Below are 24,776 nucleotides of genomic sequence, written 5' to 3'. Positions count from 1 at the left end.
AAAAGACGTATTTCAATTATGGAATTTACAAATATAAACCAATTAAAGTTCTTAGCTGTACAATTTTACATCCATTTTTAAAGTTAGCGGCTAGAAATGTGTATTATTAAAGTAGATACTGTCATAGAAATTTATTTTTTTATTTTTTACTGTTTTCTTTCAGTTAAAACAAAAAAGAATATTGCAATATTAATATAGGCACTAAGCATCTTGATGGATATATTGGAAATTTTGTATTAGAACAATTCACACATAACTAGATAATGTGTACTAACTAGTGTAAGGGATGGTTAACATCTATATAGGATTCTTTTGAGGACACAGCTTTGAGAAGTGCACCAAAAGATACCCAACTCCTTCCAATCCATACAAACTCCATGCATCAGTCTGACAGCCTATGTAGAATGAAAAAGAAAAAAAAAGCACAACAGATTCCTATTTTATGATGTATTTATTTAACGAAAAGAAGTAGGAGTTTTGAACATTTTTAGGCTCTACCAAAATTATATCTTTATTTTCGTTAACATGTCAAGGTAATATCAGTTGCTTACAACATTGTTGCATGTACAGTCATTTGCTAAACTTCTAACAACAGAATATGCCACCAAGAGGGTATCTTCTTTTGAACAAATATTGGTCACATTACCTAAGATCATTATACTGTTTATATTTTATAGAAAGATATTGATTTTTAACAATACAAGACCATGCATTTTGGAGATGAGACATGGTGGATTATATTGATCTTGGTACTTAACTGGTACCTATTCTATTGACCCTGCTGAAGGATGAAAGGCAAAAATCAACCCTGGTTGAAGTTAGAACTAAATGAACCATAAGAAAATTGACAGAGGAAAGAGAGAGGCATAAATAATATGCTATAAAATAGAATACCCTTACACTATAAGAGTATTGCAAGAATATTGAATCACCATAAGCATTAAGCAATTTAAAGTATTACTTACTATAATATCACACATGTTTCTGTCAGGCAAGATGATATCCACATTTCTTGTAAGCTTTGATAATGAGAGAGAAAACAAGAAGAAAGTGGCAGAGTGTGATATTTAATAAAGTTACCTCTGTTAAGAAAATATGTAGCATGCAAAAGGTATGGTTGTGCATCTAGTGCTTGAAACGCTATCAATAAACTTAATACAGTCATTACAGTAATAAGGCCATCTTCACTGAGATTTGAGCTAATAACCTTAAAACTCACTAAGATATAGCCATCATATGAAATCATTACGTAGTAGATAAAACCCTCCATTACTAATGGAGGCTGGTTTGTATGTTCAGTCCTAATCCATATAAGTTATCGATCAGTCTTAAGTCAAATCTAAAGGATATTCATTCTGAAAGGTATTTCAATCGTGCGGCATTCTTCCTAAGCACAGTGTACCCAGTATTACATTTTTTAAATGTGTCCTTCCTCTCTCATTAGGTAGAAAGGTATCTAGCAGGTTTTGTAACCATGCAAAACTCCCTCTTATATTGTGTGTATGGTGCCCGAAGAGAACATTTGAATCAAAATTTAATGTAGTTTGAATCACTCAATGCATACAATACTCCAGCCATGTAAAAATATAATGCAATGGTCCTGAAAAAGTCTTGTTACAAAGAATTCATCCAATGATAAGATGGAAGATGAATGTAAAACTCACATGGAGATACACACACACACACACACACACACACACACACACACACACACACATGCGTGTGTGTGCGCATACAATTTCAAGTTTATTATTGATACTGAATTTTTATATTGTAAGTTGGAATCTTAATTATAATTTCTTTGTTGGAACTTGAAATTTTAATTTTAGACCATTGTAAGTTAATTAAATGAAGTTTTTTTATAATAATTATTGCTAGAAGATTTTGTTGAAAAGTTGTATTGTGTATATCTTGTATTAGTTATTTGTAAATTAATTACATTGTTAAATTGTTTAAGTTATTTATGCTGACTGTGTATCCACTAATTACTAATAATTAGTTTACTATTACTATTGAGTTGCAGTCAGTTACATTAATTGATCTAATATTCAAACACACAAGAATCATTATTTAATTTAAGTCTATTCAGTAAAAATTTAAAGCCCATTCATAAATTATCGACTTGCAGTTGCTCAATATTCAATAGACAGTTTCTTGTCTTTCTAGCTGCAATAAAAGTAAAATGATATTCAAACAATATATCTTATGAAATTTCATACAAGATATAATTTCTTAATTTGTTTATTTTCTTTTCTGGTTTCTTGTGTTTGAAAACTTTTGGCATGGAAAACAATATTTTCTGGTTACAGACTATTAAAGAATTATATTTTATTTGAATAGTGATTCAGCAATGACGTGCATGTGCTTAGCAGTGTAGTGTTACTTTTATGATATAGGTTGAATTTATTCTAAATTGTTAAAGTATTGATTTCTTATAAAGACACAAAGCCAACAATTTGTAGGAGAGGAAAATAATTGATTGATCTAGTGGTACATCAAGTACATACATGTCTGATATTTATTTATTGATCCAAAGGGGATAAAAGCCAGAATTGATTCCAGAAGAATTTGAACTTACAAACTGGTGGGATATAATTAAATAGTGTAAAAAGTTATAGTCTATTACTCAAATGTTTCTTCCTCTGCAACCTTGAGAGTGGAGTATAATACTAATCCATGCAAGCCTTAACATTACTTCTGACTTACTTCATCCTTTCTGCATAAAAGGAAACTATTCTTTTTGAATCATGAAATCCTATCAAATGCTAAGCAAAGGTAGCTCTTGATAATGTCACCATGTTTGCTCCTTTTTGTGTTAAGGCTAAGAAATATCTCTGGTGTACTCAAAGGTTTGGTAAACTCTCTTACTTTTCTTCATATTGAGATTCTTCTCCCTGTCAACTCAAGCAATATACCCTTCTGTGCAGGTGAAGTCAACTTCCATTTAACTCCCATACACAGGTGGGGTTTTTTTCACATCTAGCCTAGACATCTCAAACTAGACTTGCATTGCTTCAATGAGAAAAGAAATCATTGAAAGTGTCCTCCAAGGTGGATATAACACTCCTATTTCCTTTGGTTGTATCAAAATTGTTACACATGTGGTAAAATTTGCATATCACACCTATGCACAAAGAACATGCAACTAAAACCCTCAAAATCCCTAAATATATATATTACAGCTTACAATCTCTGATTGATCTTTTACAGTAGCCTCACATGTATATAATTTTGCCAAAACTACATCCCAAGGATGTTATCATCAGTTGGTGATGCTGCTAAGCTTAGATGTGAATTTAATATGTCCTCACATATCAAGAATGGAGGTCCAGCTACATAAAGAAAGATCATAGAGAAAGTTAATAAGACTGTACCACTGATAAGCAAAACCTCTAGCATTAATTATATAACCTCTAGCCTTAATTATTGCTCTTACCGCTTGGTCTTAGCTTGTCGAAGCCGGAGCTGAGCATCAACTGCAGCTTGCAAGTGTCATGGAAACGACTCTTCTTTCACTAAGTGAAAAAAAGAAATACAATCTTCTCTTAACACAAAGCTTTATCTTTTGTTTTCTTTGTGCTGAAGTATAATATGTAAGCAGTTAGTATACTGAATGACTGAAATGTTCATTCATAAAATTAACCTTTAGCAGAGAATTTAACTTATGCCCTTTGGCAAGGAAAATTCATCTACTTGCCAAACTTAATGAATAATACAAGTTTTTGTAATTAACTTTTGAATCTCAAAATCCAGACTATTATCATGATCAGATCATTAGTAATGGAACTTCCAAAGACTAAGGAAACTTATTTAATTTTAATTGTGATGTTATGTGTATGTGTTTAGCTGATGTTTAATATTTCTTTCATTCTTGACCTTAAACATTCCACAAAAATGTTGGGTTTTTTCTTTTTAAATAGACTGGCATTTTCTTCAGAAATATCAAAAGGCTAAAACTTTCAAATACATAAAGAAAATTAATGTTAAAATATGTAAACAACTTTCTAAATTTGCTTACAAATTAATTTTCTTTGAAGCAAGTTGTGCACATGATTTTATTTATTGATTGGTGTTACTACTGAGTTGTTATGGAATAAAATTTGAATAGACATTTCTTTTCATCCTTTTTATTCTCAATAAGTAAATACCTACACATATACATGAAACTTTTATTGGTGTGTGTGTGTGTGTGTGTGTCTGTGTGTGTGTGTGTCTGTGTGTGTGTGTGTCTGTGTGTGTGTGTGTGTAAATCCCTCAATGTCTACTGTAAAATACATAGAAATGGAAGATGGCATAAAGAAAGCAATTTTGCTATTTTTGGTAGATGAAGCAAATAAATTATTTGTTTATTAAATTTTCTGTGTGTGTGTGTGTGCGTGAGAGAGAGAGAGAGAGAGGTGGGGGTTCGCTCCTGCAGACCATACAGACCCCGTTGTGTGTTCTTAGGTAGTTAATTGAGATTTTGTTGTACTTTAATAAATTATAATATAACTGAGGTGAAATGTAACCTACTTTAAAATGTTTTTAGTCTAATTTATATTCTGAGATCAAATATAATTTATCTAAGAATCTTCTGCTAAAATGAAAATATTGAACCTCAAGTATAATTTTATCATTTGAGTCATAAAAAAGTTGCCTTGAATGAGCACTGCCTTCAAAGGTTTGGACCAATTATTTTTATCATCTTTCAGTATTTTCAGTATTTCAGTATTTTTATGCTAGTAATTCATTTTATCAATCTTTATTCGATAGCCTAATTTTAGAGGTGTTACTTGTCTTTAGTGATGTAAACACCTTTAAGGTAGTTACACTTTTGTAAATTTTCTCTCTCTCTCTCTCTCTCTCTCTCTCTCTCTCTCTCTCTCTCTCTCTCTCTCCCTCTCTCTCACACACGTATGTGCACACATACATGTGCATGTGTGTGTAGAAATATGCTTCTGCATAACATAATCCGTTAAAGTCTCACACACAGCAACTGGAGTCTGTGGTGAATGAAGAATCTTGCCCAAAGTACAGTGCAATACAACTGACCCCAGAAGCAGTGATTTCAAAGTGGATGTCTTGACCTCATAACAATGGATTGTTCGTTTTATCAAATTCTGATTATCACTGAATCACTACCAGAACTAGAAAAGAAATTTCAAGTCTGGAACCAAGACTTGGAATCAAAGGACCTTAGAGTTAATTTAGCAAAGGCCAAAGTCCTAATAAGTAGGAAAACAGACAAGGCACAGCTTCCTTCGGGGAGATGGTCCTGCTCAATATGTAGAAAAGGTGTTGGGAGAAACTCCTTATGGTGTTCCCAGTGCAATCTATGGATACACAAGAGGTGCAGTAGTATCACTAGAAGACTTACCTGTGGAAGTTGTGCAGTTACATTAAACTCCAGGAATGTGCATAAAATAGATTCCCTCAAATGTCAGGGGAGATCCTTAGAAGTAGAAGACAGTTTTCATACCTTTGGTGACCAAATTAGCTGTAGTGGAGGTTGTTCCAAGAGCACGGCTGCTAGAATAAGAATAGGCTGAACAAAGTTCATAGAGCACCTTCCTCTGTTAGTCATGAAGGGCCTCTCCCTCAGAGTGAAACGCAGATTGCATGATGCCTGTGTATGAACAGCTATGCTATATGGCAATGAAACATGGGCTGTGACTACTGAAGACATGTGAAGGCTTGTGAAAGAAATGAAGCTGGTATGCTCCACTGGATGGGTATGGTCAGTGGGTGTGTGTAAGACAGAGTGTAGATGATTTAAGAGAAAAACTAGGAATACAGAGCTTCAGATGTAGTGTGCTAGAGAGAAGACTGCACTGGTATGGCCATGTAATGCGTATGAATGAAGACAGTCGCATCAAAGATTTCCAAGCTTTTATAAAGGAAGGAACATGTGGAAGAGGTAAACCCAGAAAGACATGGAACAAAGTGATGAGAAAGGGTCTCAGATGCCAGCATGGAAAACGGACATTAAATGGTGAAGATATATGGTAATGATGATTTAGCTTGTTTGAGATATATCTGTGAAATGTCATTTGAGACTCAAGGAAGAATTGCAGTGTTAAAATATAGTAATGACTTATGCAATATCTAAGAAAGAGCTGAGTTATATTACATAAGTTACAATACTTAGTGATTTTATTTCATTTTAGTTTATGAATTCCACAAATTCATTTTGATTTACAGATTTTCTTTTATTTCCATTTTAATTTACCGTGAGCTGACTTTATTTATAGTCTGTAGATATAAATGTTTTATGCGTGATGCATAAGTATCTATGTGTGAATCATTAATTAAAAATCACTTCACTTTTGTCATTGCCAAATGTTTTCTCAGCTTCGAACAATTCCTTTTGGACTTTTCATCACTGTAATTAATGCTATTAAATCAAATAGGTGCCCATATTAGTTCATTAAACAACTTTCTTTGTAACTTGTACTCATTATTCTTAATTTCCTTTATTGCTCAAACTACTGTTTTCTGTTTGTATTCCCATTTATAGCTATTTCTAAAATCATCTCAAGATTTTGAGATTTTTTCTTCTTTTTGGTTTTTCTTTTTACTTTTTTCTGTTATATTATAATGTATTATGAGGAAGAAATGGTAAGATTTTACTATTTCAAACTACAGTCTAGATATAATAAGCAAAGTCATGGGGTTATGACATTTTGCTCCACAACCATAGTTTCAGGTTCAAGCTGATTGGACAGCAGGTTTGACAAGTGTTATGTTCATAGGTAGTAACTTTAAAATGGTATTTGGTTTAACATCACTACCTAGCTGTTGGATGACTTTCAACAAAATCCTCTATGTTGCAAGCATTTTGGCCAGCTCTTCTCTTTTGAAAACTTCTTTTCGTCCCTCCAGTCTTCAAGGCTCTTAAAAAGACCACTTTCACTGCCCTTTCTTCTACAAGAAATCTGTTGACTAAATATGAATAATAATAATAATTATTGTTGTTGTTCTTAATTCATTGTGTAATCAACTCTTTGCTCTTAGCATTTCTTTCAAATCAATTACATGTAGTAACATCTTTTTAACATGGCTTGAAAATATTGAAAAAGATTTTCTTATTTTAAAACTAGAAATCTTAACAGTTGCTGAGTCTGAAAAATACTATTATTCTGTCAAAGACTAAAAACTACTTTTTGTTAATTGCATTAATCACGTCCTTCTTGTTGTCCAGTTTCCACATTGGCCTGGATTTATATATATATATATACATTACTACCATCTTTGTAAACTTATTATTATTGATTCAACAATTGACTACACAGTACTATGTTCATCCATTTTCCTCTTTCTTTTCTAACTAATTATCACTTCGCTAGATTCTTATGAATTGCAATAAACTTGTTCTTTGTGAAATGGCATTATCCTCTTTTAATTTCTAAGGTCATAATCACATAACATCACATTTTTTTGTTCACATATACAAACAACCTTTTGTTTGGGGAAAAGAGAGTCTGCTTTTTCATATCATATACAGCAGTATCTGTCCACGCTTCCTCTAACTTTACAGACTAGTCTTAATGCATGCATTGATTTAGTAAAGAAGATTGGGACATCTAAAAGATAAAACTTTGAAAGGAAAAAATTCCATTGAATTAAAATTATAATTTTCTAATGCAGTGCTTCAAGTTTTTTTTGTTTTTCTTTTCACCTTTTCCAACAAGTTAAATACACTCTTCAATTTCAATTAAAAGTCTTTATTAATGGCTTAAAGAGCAGAGGCTGTTTTCGGTTTTAATTGTACTTGCCTGATATTTTAGAGATAAGCTGAACTAATCAAATAAATGAAAGAGTTAACAATTATGTAAAAACAAACAAACAAAGCATTTTGGATCTGTTAATGTGATTTGAATGTGGATTACTTGTTTATTTGTTATAGTAAAGAATTTGTATTCTTACCAACTGCAATATAGATGTAATGTCATTAGTTTAATGCTTCTATTTCTCTTTGAGTAAATTGTTAAATCAGAGATTCCACTTATTCTTAAATGGTATTATGCATATCAGATTTATTATAGACTAATGTTTGTATCACATTTGACAGGATTAGTCTCAAATACCATTTGTGTTTCTTTTTGGGATGTATACAGTCACTTAAATATGCATTAGATTCATGAGCTTTATTTAGAAATCTCTCTTAACACTTGTTTCATTTCTAGTTCCAATATTAATTCATGGAAAATATCATCAGAAGCTCCTTTTTCAATAAATTTTCTCATTTTGTTTCTATGCTTAATGTTTTGGCATACATTTAACTTTGCATATCATTAGTTTAGTTCCCCATCTCCTCCTGAATACTTTACAAGAATATGTATTTAAAATAAATTAAAATATTATGACCTGTATGCATAATCTGTGAAATGTGAATATTTGAAGAATAAAAGAAATAATTTAAGAATTATTAATATTTGGTTTTTAATTAAAAAATTGACTAAATACAAGGTAGTCAAAAAGTATCTGACCTTTGGCCAAAAAAACAAGTAATATTAAAAACTCACTATTTTTATTTAGTCTCATTCAAAGTATTTGACTTGGGAGTCTACACATTTCTGCCAGCATTCCTGCCACTGCTGGAAACATTTCTGTAAATCACTTTTTTGGATGCCATAGAGCTGTGCCATTGAATTTTGCCTAATGTCCTCTATTGACTCAAATCTTCTCCCTTTGAGTGCTTTTTTGAGCTTTGAGAATAGCCAAAAGTCATATGAAGTCAAGTCTGGGGAGTAGAAAACCTGATTAACAAGTCTGGGGAGTAGAAAACCTGATTAACAAGTCTGGGGAGTAGAAAACCTGATTAACAAGTCTGGGGGGTAGAAAACCTGATTAACAAGTCTGGGGAGTAGAAAACCTGATTAACAAGTCTGGGGAGTAGAAAACCTGATTAACAAGTCTGGGGAGTAGAAAACCTGATTAACAAGTCTGGGGGGTAGAAAACCTGATTAACAAGTCTGGGGGGTAGAAAACCTGATTAACAAGTCTGGGGAGTAGAAAACCTGATTAACAAGTGGTGTGTTTTGCTTGGATGATGTGAGCTGGTGTGTTGTCATGGTGGAGTTCTCATTTCTTTGCTACCCACAGGTCAGGTCGTTTTCACCGCCTCAGTCTTCATAACCTATTCCTTGAACCTTTGCAATCATTTCATCGTTTCTGCTAGTTGATGGTCAGCTACACTGTGGCTCACTGTCCACTGAGGTGCTGCCATCTTTGAACCAGTTGTACCACTTCTTTATTTGTGTTTTTCCAATAGCATCATTTCTAAAGGCCTTCTGAATCTTCTCGATAGTCTGGGCTTGCATACCACCAAATTTTTGGCAGAATTTGATACAGTATCTTTGCTCAATGTGCTCGGTCATCTTGATTCAAAAGGAAAAATCACACAGCACACTCTTGACGTCTGTACTCAATGCATCACTGTGGGTGACTGGCAAAACCTACACACACAAAAATTTTCATGCATGCTCAGGAAGGATGTGGCCACCTAATAGCCATGTGGATTTTGCTCACTCATTATTATCTTGTGCAGAAAAAATCAAGTTTGGATACCTTTTGAGTACACCTCGTAAAGCAAATTTCTACTCCTAATATAGGAGTAGAAGCTGTTATATTTTGGGTGTCTAGACGTTCATCACATAGGAACCTGTGGGTACTCAGTTCAGTCCCACTATGCAACACCATGGTTTCAAGTCAATCAAAGCTTTGTGAGTGAATTATGGTAAATGAAGTCTGTGTGTGTGTGTGTGTGTGTGTGTGTGTGTGTGTGCGTGCGTGCGCCCACGCGCTGAACTTTATCAGCTTCTGTTAACAAAGCTCTTTTCCTTGAATAGACATGACTAAAAATGGATGGGCATTTAAACTAAATTAACCATCTAAAATGCAGAAAGTGGGCATTACAAATGTGTCAGCATTTGTTGCCTGTACATAACTAAGAAAATGTAAAAATTAATATTCCTTAAAGCAAAATTTAGATTACTTGTGAATACTTTACTTCACTTGGATATATTTAATTTGCATTTGATTGGGTGAACGTTTTTAGATCCCATCTTTAATTTTTGTTTTTGTGGTTAGGGGCAACCTTTATTAAGTTACCATGATTTCCAGACTTCTTGGCCATCAAACCACAATCCTCATTCCTTAAAGTATTTTCAAAATGCCTTTCTAACAAACTTATAAAGCTATAAATTTTCAAGATAATATAAATTGCACAAATGCTTACTAACTGGTCTATGCACATTCATTTTTAATGAAGGTAATGTAGTGAGTTGATTTATCACTTTGACTTTTAAGCTCTTTTATTTGTTGAAAGCTTGTAATCAAAGTATAATTTTTAATTGTGTGTGTGTTGTCTTAGCTATTTTCAAATATTGATTAATTGTTTTGTAAATTCCAGATATTTTACGTGATGATCCTGAATGGAACCCATGGGGGGAAGAATTTGAAAATGGGGAAGAAGCACGGTATGAAGCCCCCCAATGGAAAGTAGAAAACCCAGTTGTAAAAAGTAATAAAACAAATAACAATTCTCAGGAATTTGTTGTAGAAATCTGGGGCAAAGCTGCTATAGGTAAGATATCTTTTACACTTTTGAGAGATTTTTAAAATTGTAATTTTATACAGTTGTATTTTTCAGTTAACTTCTTTGCATAGACTCTTGTCATGTCGAGCTAAGAAGCTTAATTTTATTTACAAAGATCTATTACACACATTTTTAGTGTACAGAGAAGTAAAAGAAAATTTCCATCAAATAATGATCAATTTTAGAATAATTGAGAAATGATATATTATGGAAAATATAAATCTTGAGAAGTGATTATGTATGAAGAAAAATAAAGTAAAAAGTAAACCATAATATTTAGCATTTTTGCAAACAGATGTGTCAATATTTGAATGATGCCTCTTGCCAGAAAATTAATATTGAAGTAATGTACATAAAACTAATAGGTTCCATGTGTTTACATTCTTCTTCCTTTTTTCTTATGTAAACTACTGAAAAGCTAAAATTATTTTAAACTCTTCAATTAAAAATAACATTTTGCTTATGAAATTGGTTATGCTTTCATATTTCATTTTCAGTAAATAAGCTCACTAAATCTCTCTATATAAGTAATACTCATGCAGAGTAATACTTCTCTGGCCTGAAACAGCTACCAGCTCTACTTTTTAACTCAACTGTCATAAAGTTTAGACAAGGTGACTCTAAATTAGAATCTGCAGTTTAACTGTTAACAAAATCACCTTTGTCTGGGAATTGTCTGTGTAAGAGAGTAAGAAGGGTTGTGTACAAAGCTATATCACTTTAAACATATCCCCTGTGTACATAGCTTGGTGTGTATTACACCAGGGAACTGTCTACTGGTGTTATTTCTAAAAACAAATGTCTGTTGGTGCTATGTGATACAACAGTGTTGCCCTTAAGATTTATTTATTTTTTTACCAAACACAGGGCTGGTATTTTTTGCTTTAAAGGGAAATTAATATGCAACATTCATTTTGCACACTTTAACCAGTTTTTTGATATTGTTAAATAAATTAAGTAAATGTACTGAATTTGTACACAACTCGTGAAGAATTTTGAAATGAAAAGCTTGCATTTTTTCTGAATTACAACATGAGTTCTCAAACTTCATAGTAATTAAATCCCTTAATGACAACACAAGCTCTCTTAACCCTTTAACATTCAGATTATTCTGTTAAATGTAATGCTTAATTATTCACATTGTTTTGAATTTATCATGAATTATGTTGTAGCTATGAGATTTTGACGATGTGGAAGGGCCAAGAGTTTCATGCATGGGCTCTTATCAAACACAGTGCTCTCAGCCCTTGAGTTACTCTGTAGCTTATGCCGGTTATTAACATTAAGAAAATATACCCATGTTTTGAGTTCTGTTTTCCAGCTTGTATCACCAAGCCTTTATATGCATATATATTATAGCATCATCATTATCATCATTATTATCATCATCCTTTTTCTCCCTGCTGGCATGGGTTGGATAGTTTGACAAGAACAGATGAGCCAGAGGGTTCCACCAGAAGCTATGCCTGCTTTGGCATGGTTACTACAATTAGATGTCTTTCCTAATGCCAATCATTTAGAGAGCAAAGGAGAATATATTTTCTATGTGAACAGATACTTTCTACAAAGAAGTTTGAATAGGTATACAATTGAACAATTATCTCTTTATTATTCTTAATGTATTATAACTTAATCTACCTGCAAAACCTACTTTATTTGTATCATTATAAGGAACAGTATGAGACAATGCGTTTTAGCATAAAGAAGCATGATTATATTGGCAAATTTTGAATGATATTTGCAATATTGAAGTTTTTAAATGCTTTTAGTTCCAATTTTTGTTATGAATAATTAAATAATCTGTGGGTCACAAATTCATTGAATATTCTTTGTTGTTCTAAGAGAAATGATGAAAAATAACTACTAGGCATGTCAAAAAGTTTGAATTATGTTCTGCTGGAAAAGAAGCCTTAAAATTTGATTATATACATCCAATAGCTTTTTCATACATATAAAGATTAAGTTTTTCATATTGCAAGAAAAAAAAAGCAAACATAAATGAATAAATCGACAAAAATCATTGTTGTAAATCGATGTTAGCAACATACCTAAATATATCACTCTATCAAATTCCTGCCATATTATCTTGATGGAAACAAACCAGTTTAAATTATAATCCAATAAATTGGTTGGAGAAATTGTGCTATGTATTGAATTTTGAAAAATGTACTTTTTATTTGTAAGGTGTTTGACAATTCTACAGCAATTTTTGTTGGGAGAAAAAAAATTCAATATATCATTTTTGATAAATTTAATAGCTTGCATCTTTATTGATATTGATGAGCATTGTAGCCGAAAAAGATGATTTATGGCTAGGATTTACTAGTAACTGATGACTAAGACTCAACAATATTGTCTTGGAATATGAATAATCTATATATCTGTTCATTATTTATTTATTCTTTCCATTGAAATTGTTTTCTTATGTTAAACATTTTTGAAGACTAAAATGACTGTTGAAATCATTAATCAATAGCAAAATGTATTTCAATATATGGTTTAGAGATAATCAATAGGATAAATACCATGAGAGCAATTCTATTCTTTTCTACTAAAGAAAAACATTGTCATAATTAGTGTAATCACAGAAGGCAACTTGAATACTTGTGTGTATGTGTGTGCGTGTGTGTGTCCACTGTATGCCAGTTAAAATGGAAAGTGGATGTAAAATGATGATATATATATAGGTATATTCATATATGTGTATATGTAGATACACACACACACACTCACAGAATTATCAAAATTTACCTGTTGAAGAAAATTAATTTTATGATGGCATTAAAAATCGCATTTTCTTATGGAAAAATTAAGTTGAGTTTTTCATTTTTGTGTGTTGCTGTATTGTGAAAAAAAGAAAAAGTAAGAAATGATAATGGAATGTAAATATGATATTAATACAAACAGAATTGCCTCCTTAAAGAATCCCAGAAAATGCTGTCGGGATCAATGGACTAGTCTCAAGTGTTATGAAAGACTAATTAGCTGCATATGTGTCAAATATTTGACAAAGAGACAATCTCTCTTGAAATGGAATAGTTTGAACAGATTTATTTATTGATAGACGGCAGGAATTTCAAATAACTTTAAAACTATAAACTTGTCATTGCATATCTCCAATATGTACTTACATGCAGGTATGTTAGTAAATCAGTATGGCATTTAATACTATAAGATATATTATGTGTTTGTGTGTTGTGAGCGTGCATGGGTACTTATGTGCAGGTTCATGTTAGTACATTAAAAGTAAACATAAAATGGTTTATGAAAACAAGACACACATGCAGGTAAATCAATGACAAGCAAATGGTTGTGGTATCCTGTTCATTGGAAATATGAGATGCAAATATTTCTGATACAGTGATTTGTTGAATGAGAAAGGAAGATTTAGTAGTAATCTTATTTCCTGAAGAAGAAGTTATCATCATCATTTAATGCTCATTGTCCATGCTGGCATGGGTTGGACGGTTTGACCAGGGCTGGCAGGCTGGAAGGCTGCACCAGACTCCAGTCTGATTTGGCATGGTTTCTATGGCTGGACACCGTTCCTAATGCCAACCCCTTTACAGAGTGTGCTGGGTGCTTTAACATGGCACTGCATGGGCGTTTTTATGTGGAATTGCCACAAGTGCTTTTCACCACCAGAGGGACCAGTCTTAACACTTCTGTTGTGGAGTGTGGGTCTTTTGAGTACAGTAAGGCACCAGGCATCTCGATCTTTTGTCATCTTGCCTGAAAGGTTCAGCATCCTGAGGTTGTTCTTCAATACTTCATCCCATGACTTCCTGGGTCTCCCACTTCTTTGTACTCCATCGATTTTGAGAGATCAGCACATCTTCATGGAGCTGTTAGCATCCATCTGCATCACATGTGACCAAACCAGTGTAGTCTTCTCTCTTGCACACAGCAACTAATTCCTCTTATGTCTAACTTCTCTCTCAAAACACTAGCACTCTGTCGAGCATGTACATTTTCATTGCACATACAGTGGGGCATTGAAGGCTCCATTTCTGTTAACTGTTTGCTCTTAATACCTACTTTTTTCTACCTGATACGCTTAAGCTTAACAATTTTTTTCTGTTAGAAAATTCCTAACAATGTGATGAATAGTTACGTTATGTTATCTGTGACCTTCAGACCTGATTATGCTCTCTGAGTGACAAACTGCTTGCCCTTCTTGAAGCATATATATATGCTCTATTGAGTATAGTTTTAGGCTGCTAATTGAAGAGTGCCTTCACTTGCAGCAATGTCTTATATCGTCATCATCCTATTTGAGATTACCTTGTATGCATGGGTTGGATCCCACTCTGCTAAAAGTTCCAGATTGATTGATGCTTCGTGGGTGGAAATTAGCTAACAAAAACTGTGTGAAAGTCTAAAAGCAGTGTCAATCACTAAATGTGGATGGAACTTGTAGAAGGAGCCCCAAGAAGGCGTCTAACAAATTATTGTAATCTGATTTCAACATGATGAGCCTCACTCAAAAGTTGACAAAAGATTAAAATGGTTTGTTGTGCTCAAGAAAACCTATCTGTTACAATGAAAGTGAGATCCTAAAAGCATTATGTTTATGGCTGTACACTCACTGGACCCTGTCCTTTTCAAGTCTTTCCCACATTCATCCATCCTTCTACCACTGTTCTAACTCTGGCACTATGAGCGACTTTAATCGTGTAGGAGCAGAATATCTATTTCAGCCCACTTTGTTCTACCAGTTGCCCCTCTCTCTCCTTTAAAATCCATTTTGCATTCTCAGTATCATCCCTTCCTAATTTAGTTTCCACTGACCACCATTTTTTGTACCTCCAGTTGTCTCTTACTCTCTTCTGAGCTACATCTTAAGAATGCCATATTTCATCTTTAACACCCTCATTCCTATCTGCAGTTGACAACCCACCCTCTTTGTCCTCCTCTCATTACGGCCACCCCAATGTATCTCTGACATCCATCTCTATCACTGTACATCTCTGTTTCTCTCTACCACTTTGAGACCCCTGACAGCAGGCTACTGCTCACTCTCACAGAACCTACCAGAAGTAAAACAATGATGATGATAATAATAATCCTTTCGACTATAGGCACAAGGCCTGAAATTTAGTGAGAGGGGCTAAGTCGATTGCATCAACCCCCAGTACTCAACTGGTACCAATTTCATTGACCCTCAAAAGGATGTCAAGCAAAGTTGACCTTGGTGGAATTTGAACTCAGAATTATAGAGAGGCAAACTGCCACTAAGGATTTTGCCTGGCTTGCTGATTATTCAGCCAGCTTGCTGCCTTAATAGTTATTATTATTATTATTATTATTATTATTATTATTATTATTATTATTATTATTATTATTATTATTATTATTATTATTATTATTATTATTATTATTATTATTATTATTATTATTATTATTATTATTATTATTATTATTATTATTATTATTATTATTATTATTATTATTATTATTATTATTATTATTATTATTATTATTATCTATGTGTTATTCATTCTGCTTGGTTTGCACAGGCACTTTCTTATCACATGTTATTTTATCCCTCCAGGGTCAACAAAATAAAGTACCAGTCATGTTCTAGTGATGGTACAGAATAATTTCTTTGGACATAAATGAGAAACCTCAAAAATGGTTGCATTGTGTCTAAGTCAGAAATGGCTATTGGTGTTGTTGGTGTTGTTAAAATATAACCATTTTTTATTAATTTATTTTGATAGTTGAAATTTTTTTAAATGTTCAGCATCAATTAATCTTCATTCATTATTTTGCTTTCTTAGTAAACTGACTTTATTAATCAGACTAGCCTTAATCTTTCAACTGTGCTAAAAAATGATCAAACAACTGTGAATAAAAGTTTTAAGATATTAGCAGCTTGACTATTATTTAGTCTATACTTGAAGTTCATATGGTCTTTATAATTGCAGAGTCATATTTTAGTTTTTTTGAGAAAAATCGACTTGATGTTTTCATTTCAATATTTTTTTATTGTTTGATTTATATTTGTCTTTCCTCTAAGATATATTTCTTTGGGAAATAAGTATTTAGTCAAAGTATTTAAATTAAGCAAAAATATCAATATTTTTCATTATAGCTGTATATAGACATTTCTTTCCCATCCCCCTGTTTTCATTCTCGGTTTGTTCTTGGAGTTGGAGATTTGGTTCTATACCCTTGGCCTTCCTTTGAGGTTAGTCAGATTGATTTTCCTCTTGAACATTTCCATCTGTAAAAAAGATTATGTTGGCAAGAAATTCTTGAAGGCCAGCATCCTGGGAAAAAAGATTGGAAGTAGTGGTCAGTGTGGGGGTCATCTTTAAAATAAACAATCGTATCATCAAAATCTCAAAGCTATGAAATAATGCATGATTAATACAAAACGATGCAGCAAAGGATGAAACTTTTATGACATTTATTAAAGATGATAGAAAATTGGTTATGAAAAGAAGCTAATTTCTCAAAAAAACATTTTGCATTGTATTTATTTTAAGTGATATGAAATTTGGCAAATTTTACTCTCCCCCACCCCCACCTCTACTCTTGCTTGCTTTCCCTGTGTGTATATGTATTTTTGTGTATACATAAGGCTTCTGTTGGACAAAGTTAACTATCTGCATCTGGAAAGTTCCTTTCCAAGATAAAGATGGACTTGAGCAAGTATTTTTATGCAAGGCCAGTAGTTAATCATGCAGCAAATTCTTCACTCCATGTCACTCATGTTGCCCAAAAGAACGATCAAGTTCAGTTCTGCTTGGAAACTGGTGTTGTTGGAGGCATTGCCTCCAGAATAGAAAGAACAAGAACAGATATTACAAAGCATCTCAGCTGAAACAATTCCTCCAATTCCACTTATCTGAATTGATTCTTCATTATTGATCCCAAAAGAGAGAAAGGTGAAGTTGACTTGAGATTTGCACTCTGGGTACAAAAGGCCAAAAAATAATACCACAAGGCATTCTATGTAATACTTTAGAAAATGCTCATTTATGCGTTACACACACACACACACACACACATAATACATAGATGTGTCTGTATAATTGAAGTATAAATACTCTATAAAATCTGCATAAGATACTAAATGCTTGTGTATAACGACCGAGAGGTGGGTAGATATTGTGAGTTGAGAAATAGACTACTCATTAGAGATATTGGTTGGTGTAGTAAGTTTTATGACTTTGATAGTCTGGGTTTATAAGACTACTTCGGGATTTATTTGCTGAACAAATGGTAATACTGGTTGATATTCAGTGTCTGGACAGAGTAAAGCTTGGGTATAGGCAGACAGACAGTCAAGTTTACTCAGGAATGACTGAGAACAAGTATATCAGTCTACTGGAAAATCATATTTGAAGTACTGGAAACTAACAAACAATAGACTAGTGGTAATGTTGGTTTCAGAATTTGACACAAAGCCAGTAATTTCAGGGGAGGTCGGGTGCAAAATTGGTGCAAAGCCAATAATTTCAGAGGAGGTGGGGTGCTAAATTAATTACATCAACTCCAGTTCTCAACTGGTATTCATTTTATCGACCCTGAAAGGATGAAAGGCAAAGTCTGTGTTGTCGTAATTTGAACTCAGAAGTGAAAGACAAACAAAATGCCACTAAACATTTTGCTTGGTGTGCTACCAATTCCACCAGCTCACCACATTAGACTAATGGTAATATTGACAATAAAATGGTTTCAGTTTTGTCAATCAATGAGTGATAATTTAATTTGAATAGATTGCTTTGAAATTATTTCATATATTCATTATCTCTGAAGGCATTTCTTGATTAAATTCGTTAACCATTGTTAACCATTTCCCATTTCAATCTCACTAGTAAGCTTTTGCAAGATATTTTAGTGTAAGCATAAAACATGCTATTGTTGAAAACTTAAAACATTTCAATTTGGCCAACAAGGTTTTTTTGTACATCCAGTGTTTCATTATATAAGACATGTTTCTTTTTTATTAGATCGTAGGGTGTAAAATGTGAAGTATTTGACTCCTATTTCTGGCTAGCCAAGTATATATATATAGAGAGAGATTTCTCTTGTTAGCTAAAATGAAGAACTTGGAAACATGATGTCTTTCAGAATCGTATTTTGAATGAATAATGAAAGCATATGGCTTAGTGGTTAGAGTATTTGGCTCACAATCAGAAGGTCATGAGTTCTGTTCCTGACAGCATGTTGTGTCCTTGAGCAAGACACTTTATTTCTCATTGCTCCAGTCCACTCAACTGGGAAAAATGGATAGTACCAGTATTTCAAAGAGCTAGCCTTGTCGCATTCTGTGTTATGTTGAATCTTCCTGAGAACCATGTTAAGGGTATATGGGCTGTGGAGTGCTCAGCCACTTGCACAGTAATTCCACAAACAAGCTTTACCATTAAGATCAGATCAACTGGAACCCTTGTCGTTGTAACTGTCAAAATGCCAGTATTTTCAACAAGTGAGTGATATTTAGTAACAATCCTTTTTGTTCTGCCTTTAAATCCTGCTGAGGTTAACTTTGTTGTTCATCCTTCTGAGGTTAATAAAGTGAGTGCTAGTCAAGTACCTGGGTCAGTGCTGACGATACTGAAGCCCAGAATTTGAGGCCTTGGGCTTATGTTAGAAATCAATATTTTCGCTTTCCTTCAGCTTTGGTGTTGCCATATCTCTTGGCATGTTGAACAAATTGTTGTGTGTACCAACTAATATGGAATGTGCATCTGCGAACATTTTTTTGATTTGAAGACATTCATTTAAAATAGACTTGATGTCTTACAACCATCAAATTAAAATGTATTAAACTCAAAATTATCAGCTGCACTTTCATTTTTCCCTTTTTTTTTACCTCCACTGGTCACTCCAGAGTTTCTGATGCTTTTTTTTCTTTTATTGAAGCAAAATTTAAAAGGTTAATAATATTTCAAACTGATTCTGGATAATTTAAATGGCAGAAATTTAGTTTAAGGTGAACTTCTAAGCTGAGATTTACTGATGAAATGGCTTTGCTTCCGAAATGGCATAAGCAATCAAGAAAATTAATTATTTATTTCTGTAAAAGAAAACTGAAATTATTTAAGCATTATGAGTTCATTTTTTGTAAATGTATTGGAAGGCTATGTATATGTACAATGAATCAGATTGGAGCCTGGTGTAGCCCTCTGGTTTCACCAGTCCTCGGTCAAATCGTCCAACCCATGCTAGCATGGAAAGCGGACGTTAAACGATGATGATGAAGTGGATGATGATGATATAAATATACATATGTGCATATATATATATATATATAATCATCATCATCATCATCATCACCGTTCAGCTGTTTCTCATGATTGTTTTGCTTTTGGAAATATTATTTTCATTATTTACTTCCTGCTATTGAATTGTGTAATCGAAATATATCTGTAACGGAATCTTCAATCTCAATATTTCCTTTTAGCTTCCTGTATTCTTGTATTTCTTACGTGGGTATTTTGTAGAAAATGTTTATTGTTTTAGATATTTCCCCAACCTCTCAGCACTCAAAAAAGAGACTGATTAGTTTGTGAATTATAGTATCTTCTTCATCTGAGGGGAATCTTCACAAGACTGCAGATGGCTGATCTGGTTTATGTTGCATATTGTTATGTAAGAAATATCAAAAATGCCAGTGCTAGAACATATAGCTACCATCTCTAACAAATATAGAAGTACCTGTTGGCCAAGCATGCTTGTTGTTTACAAAGCAATAACAACATGAAGAATAAGATGCCTGTACCAGCCATGTGTTTTACTCCACACCATCGACAATCATCAAATGCTTCACGTGTTGACTGTAGAAAAATGTAATGAACTGCAGAAACCACCATCTGAAGTGTTCTTGCAGTTCCTCAATGTTTTTGTCATGCAATTTCTACAATTTCATCTTACACATTTGTCCTACTTCGGTACCTTGATATTCTTATGAGTATTATCAAAACCTCACACTCTTCAATAAAATAAGACACATTCCAAATCTGTATGTTGTAACTTACAATACAAATGATTATTTAGTATCCAATGTGTTGTCAAGAAATATATGTTCTTCAGAACAAGATTGATTGCCATACATTCAATGCAGTTTCTTCCTTTGGATTATCATACTATCATCATGGCTACTAACTTTAGAATTCAATTGGATAATCAAATTTGCCTATCAGCCTTAAAATCATGGTTTATCACCTGTATTTGATCATAATGCCATATGGCAGATATTTTCTGTTATCTTTTTTTCTTTTTTCTCTCTCTCTCTCACTATTTTCAAGCATGTTTCAGGCAGTTTAGTCTCCATTCATCATCAGATGACAAATGCTACATTACAAAATATACTTTATTAAACTAACATTTGAAAAACTGGTTTTACTGGAATACATGATAGAATTGCACATAATGAATGGAATCCACATCTGTTTATAAGTAACATGTTTTGGTATAAAAACGTGTTCAATGTGGCTTTTGATATTTTCAACATATAAATTTTCCAGGTGAAGGTACAAAATATTGTTTCACATTTGATGTTGAGATATGTGAATTTTAAGTGTGAATGTTTTCTTGAAGATGGGCATCCGATGTAGTGTGCTAGAGAGAAAACTGCTCTGGTTTGGTCATGTGATGTGTATGGATGAAGACACCTTCATAATGATCTCTAAATGTGGAAGAAGATCTGGGAAGATATAGGAGGAAATTTTGGAAAATGATCTTCAGATTTTGAGCCTCACAAAGGAGATGACAATGGACCAAGACAATTGGTGACTTGCTCTGCTTGAGAAAACATAAAATCATGGCCAAAATGGTGTGCCCTTGATGTCCATGCTCCTGTATACATACGGAGGGAGGCAAGTTTTCTGTGCTGGAAAAGCAATTGTTAATGAGTATCTTTATCCCTTGTAAGACGTTGGAAGTGAACACAATGATATATGTTAATAGTTGGCAGGTCAGAAAGGTTGCCTTTCTTGGAAATAGGACACCTGTAGCATGATTCCAAGCATCAAGATAGATCCTTGTACAAAGAAATTAAGAAATTCGGTGATGGTAGGAGCTAGCTGTGGAAAATATGCTGTGCTTAAGGTTAATGGAAAGAGGAAATTTTCAGAGAAATCAGAGGTGTTTTCTTTTTCACTCTTGGCATCTATGTGTATGTGGTTGTGGGCAAAGTGGAGGAGATAAGGATAATTTTGAGAGGCGATTTTGTCTAGTATATGCAAAGTGGATAGCATATATGGAGGCTTTTTCTGTGGAGTGTCAATTATAGAACCATTAATGTTTGAAAAGTCGAAAGAATTTGAAACAGCATCCTTTGCATTCTAGAAGTTTCTCACTCATTTAAACCAGACTTGTATCCATTTTGTGGCTCTGAAGGCATGTGGAATGTGGACAGATATTATAAAACGAGCAGCTTCCATTGTACATTAATCAATCTCAGAGCAGTTAGGTGGGACACAAAATTAGTCAAAACTGACAACTCAGTGGATTTGATGTATGACGATGTGAGGTCACACATGTTATGGGTGTACTTAATGGTTTAAATCAGAGATGAGGTAGCTGTTTAGAATAGCCTGCGGAAAAGAAGACGTTTCTCTGAGAAACTAGAAAACTGAGTGGACAAGTAGGAAAGAAGAGTGTTTAGCATAGATGATATACTATAACAGATAATTTAATATCTAAACCTGCTGAGTCAGATTAGAAGGATTGAGAGAGCCAGGCGAAGTTGTTAACATTGAGGTAAAATGAAATTAGTCCTTTGCAAATAGGATGCTTTTGTAGAATGTCACTTAAGATTTAGGTTAAATGAAATAGATGTTGGTAGCTTATTTCAGAGTATCTTGTAGGTGTTCAGCATAAAGTCTCACTGTTGAAGACTAAAAAAAATATCTTTATTATTATTATTAACGAATACTTAGAAACAGGATTATATCGCAAGTGCAATTTTTGTAAAAGGTACAGCCAGGACAAATGTGGCAGATATAGAATATCAGCTGAGAGATTTCAATTTTAGGTTTAGATTTTAATGTCAGTGTGAAAACTCTAGATATTTAAGCATGTAAATAATTTTCCTTCATCTTTTTTTGTTATTGTTGTTTCTTTGTTGTTAGTTTCTTTATAGCTTTTTGTAAAATGATGCAGATTATCAAAAAAGAAATTAGATCTCATTATAGATTTATTTTAGTTTATAAATTCAGTTGATGTCTGTCATCTTTTCCATATTTTTCTTTTACAATTTGAAAACATTATTTGCTTGAAATTTGTTCTTTTTGGGTGGTGTTAAACCTCTTTTGTTTAAATCAACAGAAAAGCAAAATAAGCTGATATTAGTTTACTATTTTTATTTAGCAAGTTTAACATCTGCAATTGATTCAACTATTATCTTTCTTCTTGTTAGAGCTCAATTGTCTTTATATTGCTAAACTCATAGGTGTGTGTGTGTGTGTGTCTATGTAATAGAGTACAGACTATATCAGTCAACTGATTTTTCTTTTAAAGAAAATTACCCAGTAATCTTTTTATTCTTAAAATCTGTAGAGAAAACTTAACTTTTAAAAGCATTGATCATTCATGCATCAATTCATCACCTTCCAGCTTATGTTTAAGACAGTGTAATTAATGTAGACTTTTGCAGGAAAACAGGTGATTTGTATAAAAGTAAAATGTAAATTCTAGCCAGTTTAGAAAATTACCTTTAGAAAGACGATTATTTTACATTGTTTTGTCTCTTCAAACATGTCATTTTTTTATATATATATGGTTAAAAATCTTATGTTTCTTTAAATAACACTATCACTTTTGTTTTAAAAACAAATATTGTTCTACTCTTATTGTTCAGATTTTATTTTCTCAAGAAAGTCGGTTCAAATGGAATTTTAAATTTGTTTTGAATGTCTTTTCTATTGCCTTTTTTTTTTCTTTCAAATAACAGTATGTGTATGTTTAGGTTTACTGTTGTAAGAACATGAAATCAAATTTTGGAAATATCAGAGAGAAGCCACTATTTACATAATTAAAGTCATCTTTCACTTCTTTCATTTAATCCTCTTTATATTTTTCATTCACTTTTATTTTTGTCATTCGTTGTCTTCTCTATTGATTTGTGATGTTAAGACCCATAAGCTAAGTGTCTAAGATTTAAAATGTGTGAATATTTCAGATGGAATAATAGCAATATGAGATTATTATTAGTGTTGTTGTTGTTGTTGTTATATCAGTATGTAATAATAATAATAATAATAATAATAATAATAATAATAATTATTATTATTATTATTATTATTATTATTATTATTATTATTATTATTATTATTATTATTTGAAATTGGTGACAGTGTCTTAATTCAATTGTTTTTTCAATAATGAGATCTGTTTCTTGACTTTCTCTAATGTACTTTAGTCAGTCATCCTGAAACTGAATTACATTATATGTTATTAAAACATGAGATTTAATCACATGTCACCTATGTCTCTGCTTTCACTGAAATTAATATTCTATTGAATATATTGCAAATATTCTATGACCTCGGGGTTTTTTAATCTTTATTTTAGAACTTTTTAATCAACAAACCAATATCTGCTGGAACATTCATCTTTCTAATAAACAGATATCTTTCAAAGTTTGGATTGGATAGGTTTGGTCAGTGATGAATGTTGAAGTTAGATTTCTTGCTCAGTCTTCATTCTTTCTTTAGTTTTCTTTTACACTAGTGACTGTTTATTGCAAACAAACTGGTTAGCACTTGTTCATTTTCATAGCATTTCTTCTATGCTAGATTTCTATCCCTTTCCCCAGTTCATATGCATTGCATGTTAATATTATTTGTAATTTTATTGTGCCTGGGGTGAGTCATTCTGTTTTGATGCCTTATTAATTAACATGTGCACCAGTTTGATATCCACTCATTTACTCATTTATTTTTCCTAAAATTTTCGTTGTTTCTTTGCAACCTCTTCAATAGTCATTGACTGTCCGAATTGAAATTATTTGTAATCTTTTTCTGTTTTCTTAATTTATTCATTTTGGAATACTTTAATAACATGAAACATGAAGTGAGATTATTTTTGTGCTTATCCAACTCCTACTGTTGATTATAATTTGAATAGAGAAGTGATAGTGAACATTCCTATAAGGAATCTAATTTGAGTTGCATTGTGTTCAAAGAAATGTCATATATATATATATATATATATATATATATATATATATATATAT

General features: G+C 32.6%; 1 protein-coding gene across 2 annotated transcripts in view; it reads left to right on the top strand.

Annotated features, from left to right (window-relative positions):
- The window catches only part of LOC106874473 (ribitol-5-phosphate xylosyltransferase 1), a 427,968-nt gene that overhangs the window by 199,802 nt on the left and 203,390 nt on the right, over positions 1–24,776 (top strand). Inside the window, exon 2 of one of the 2 annotated variants that reach the window (XM_052970897.1) lies at positions 10,394–10,567. The exons of the other annotated variant lie outside the window; for it this stretch is intronic. Within the exon in view, the coding sequence (XP_052826857.1) occupies positions 10,394–10,567 (174 nt within the window). The remainder of the gene's footprint in view (positions 1–10,393; positions 10,568–24,776) is intronic. 2 annotated transcript variants of the gene reach the window in all.

This window comes from Octopus bimaculoides, chromosome 9 (assembly GCF_001194135.2).
Source record: "Octopus bimaculoides isolate UCB-OBI-ISO-001 chromosome 9, ASM119413v2, whole genome shotgun sequence".
NCBI lineage: Eukaryota > Metazoa > Mollusca > Cephalopoda > Octopoda > Octopodidae > Octopus > Octopus bimaculoides.
Note: the sequence above shows the minus strand (reverse complement) of the source record. Positions and strands in the feature narration are given on the sequence as shown.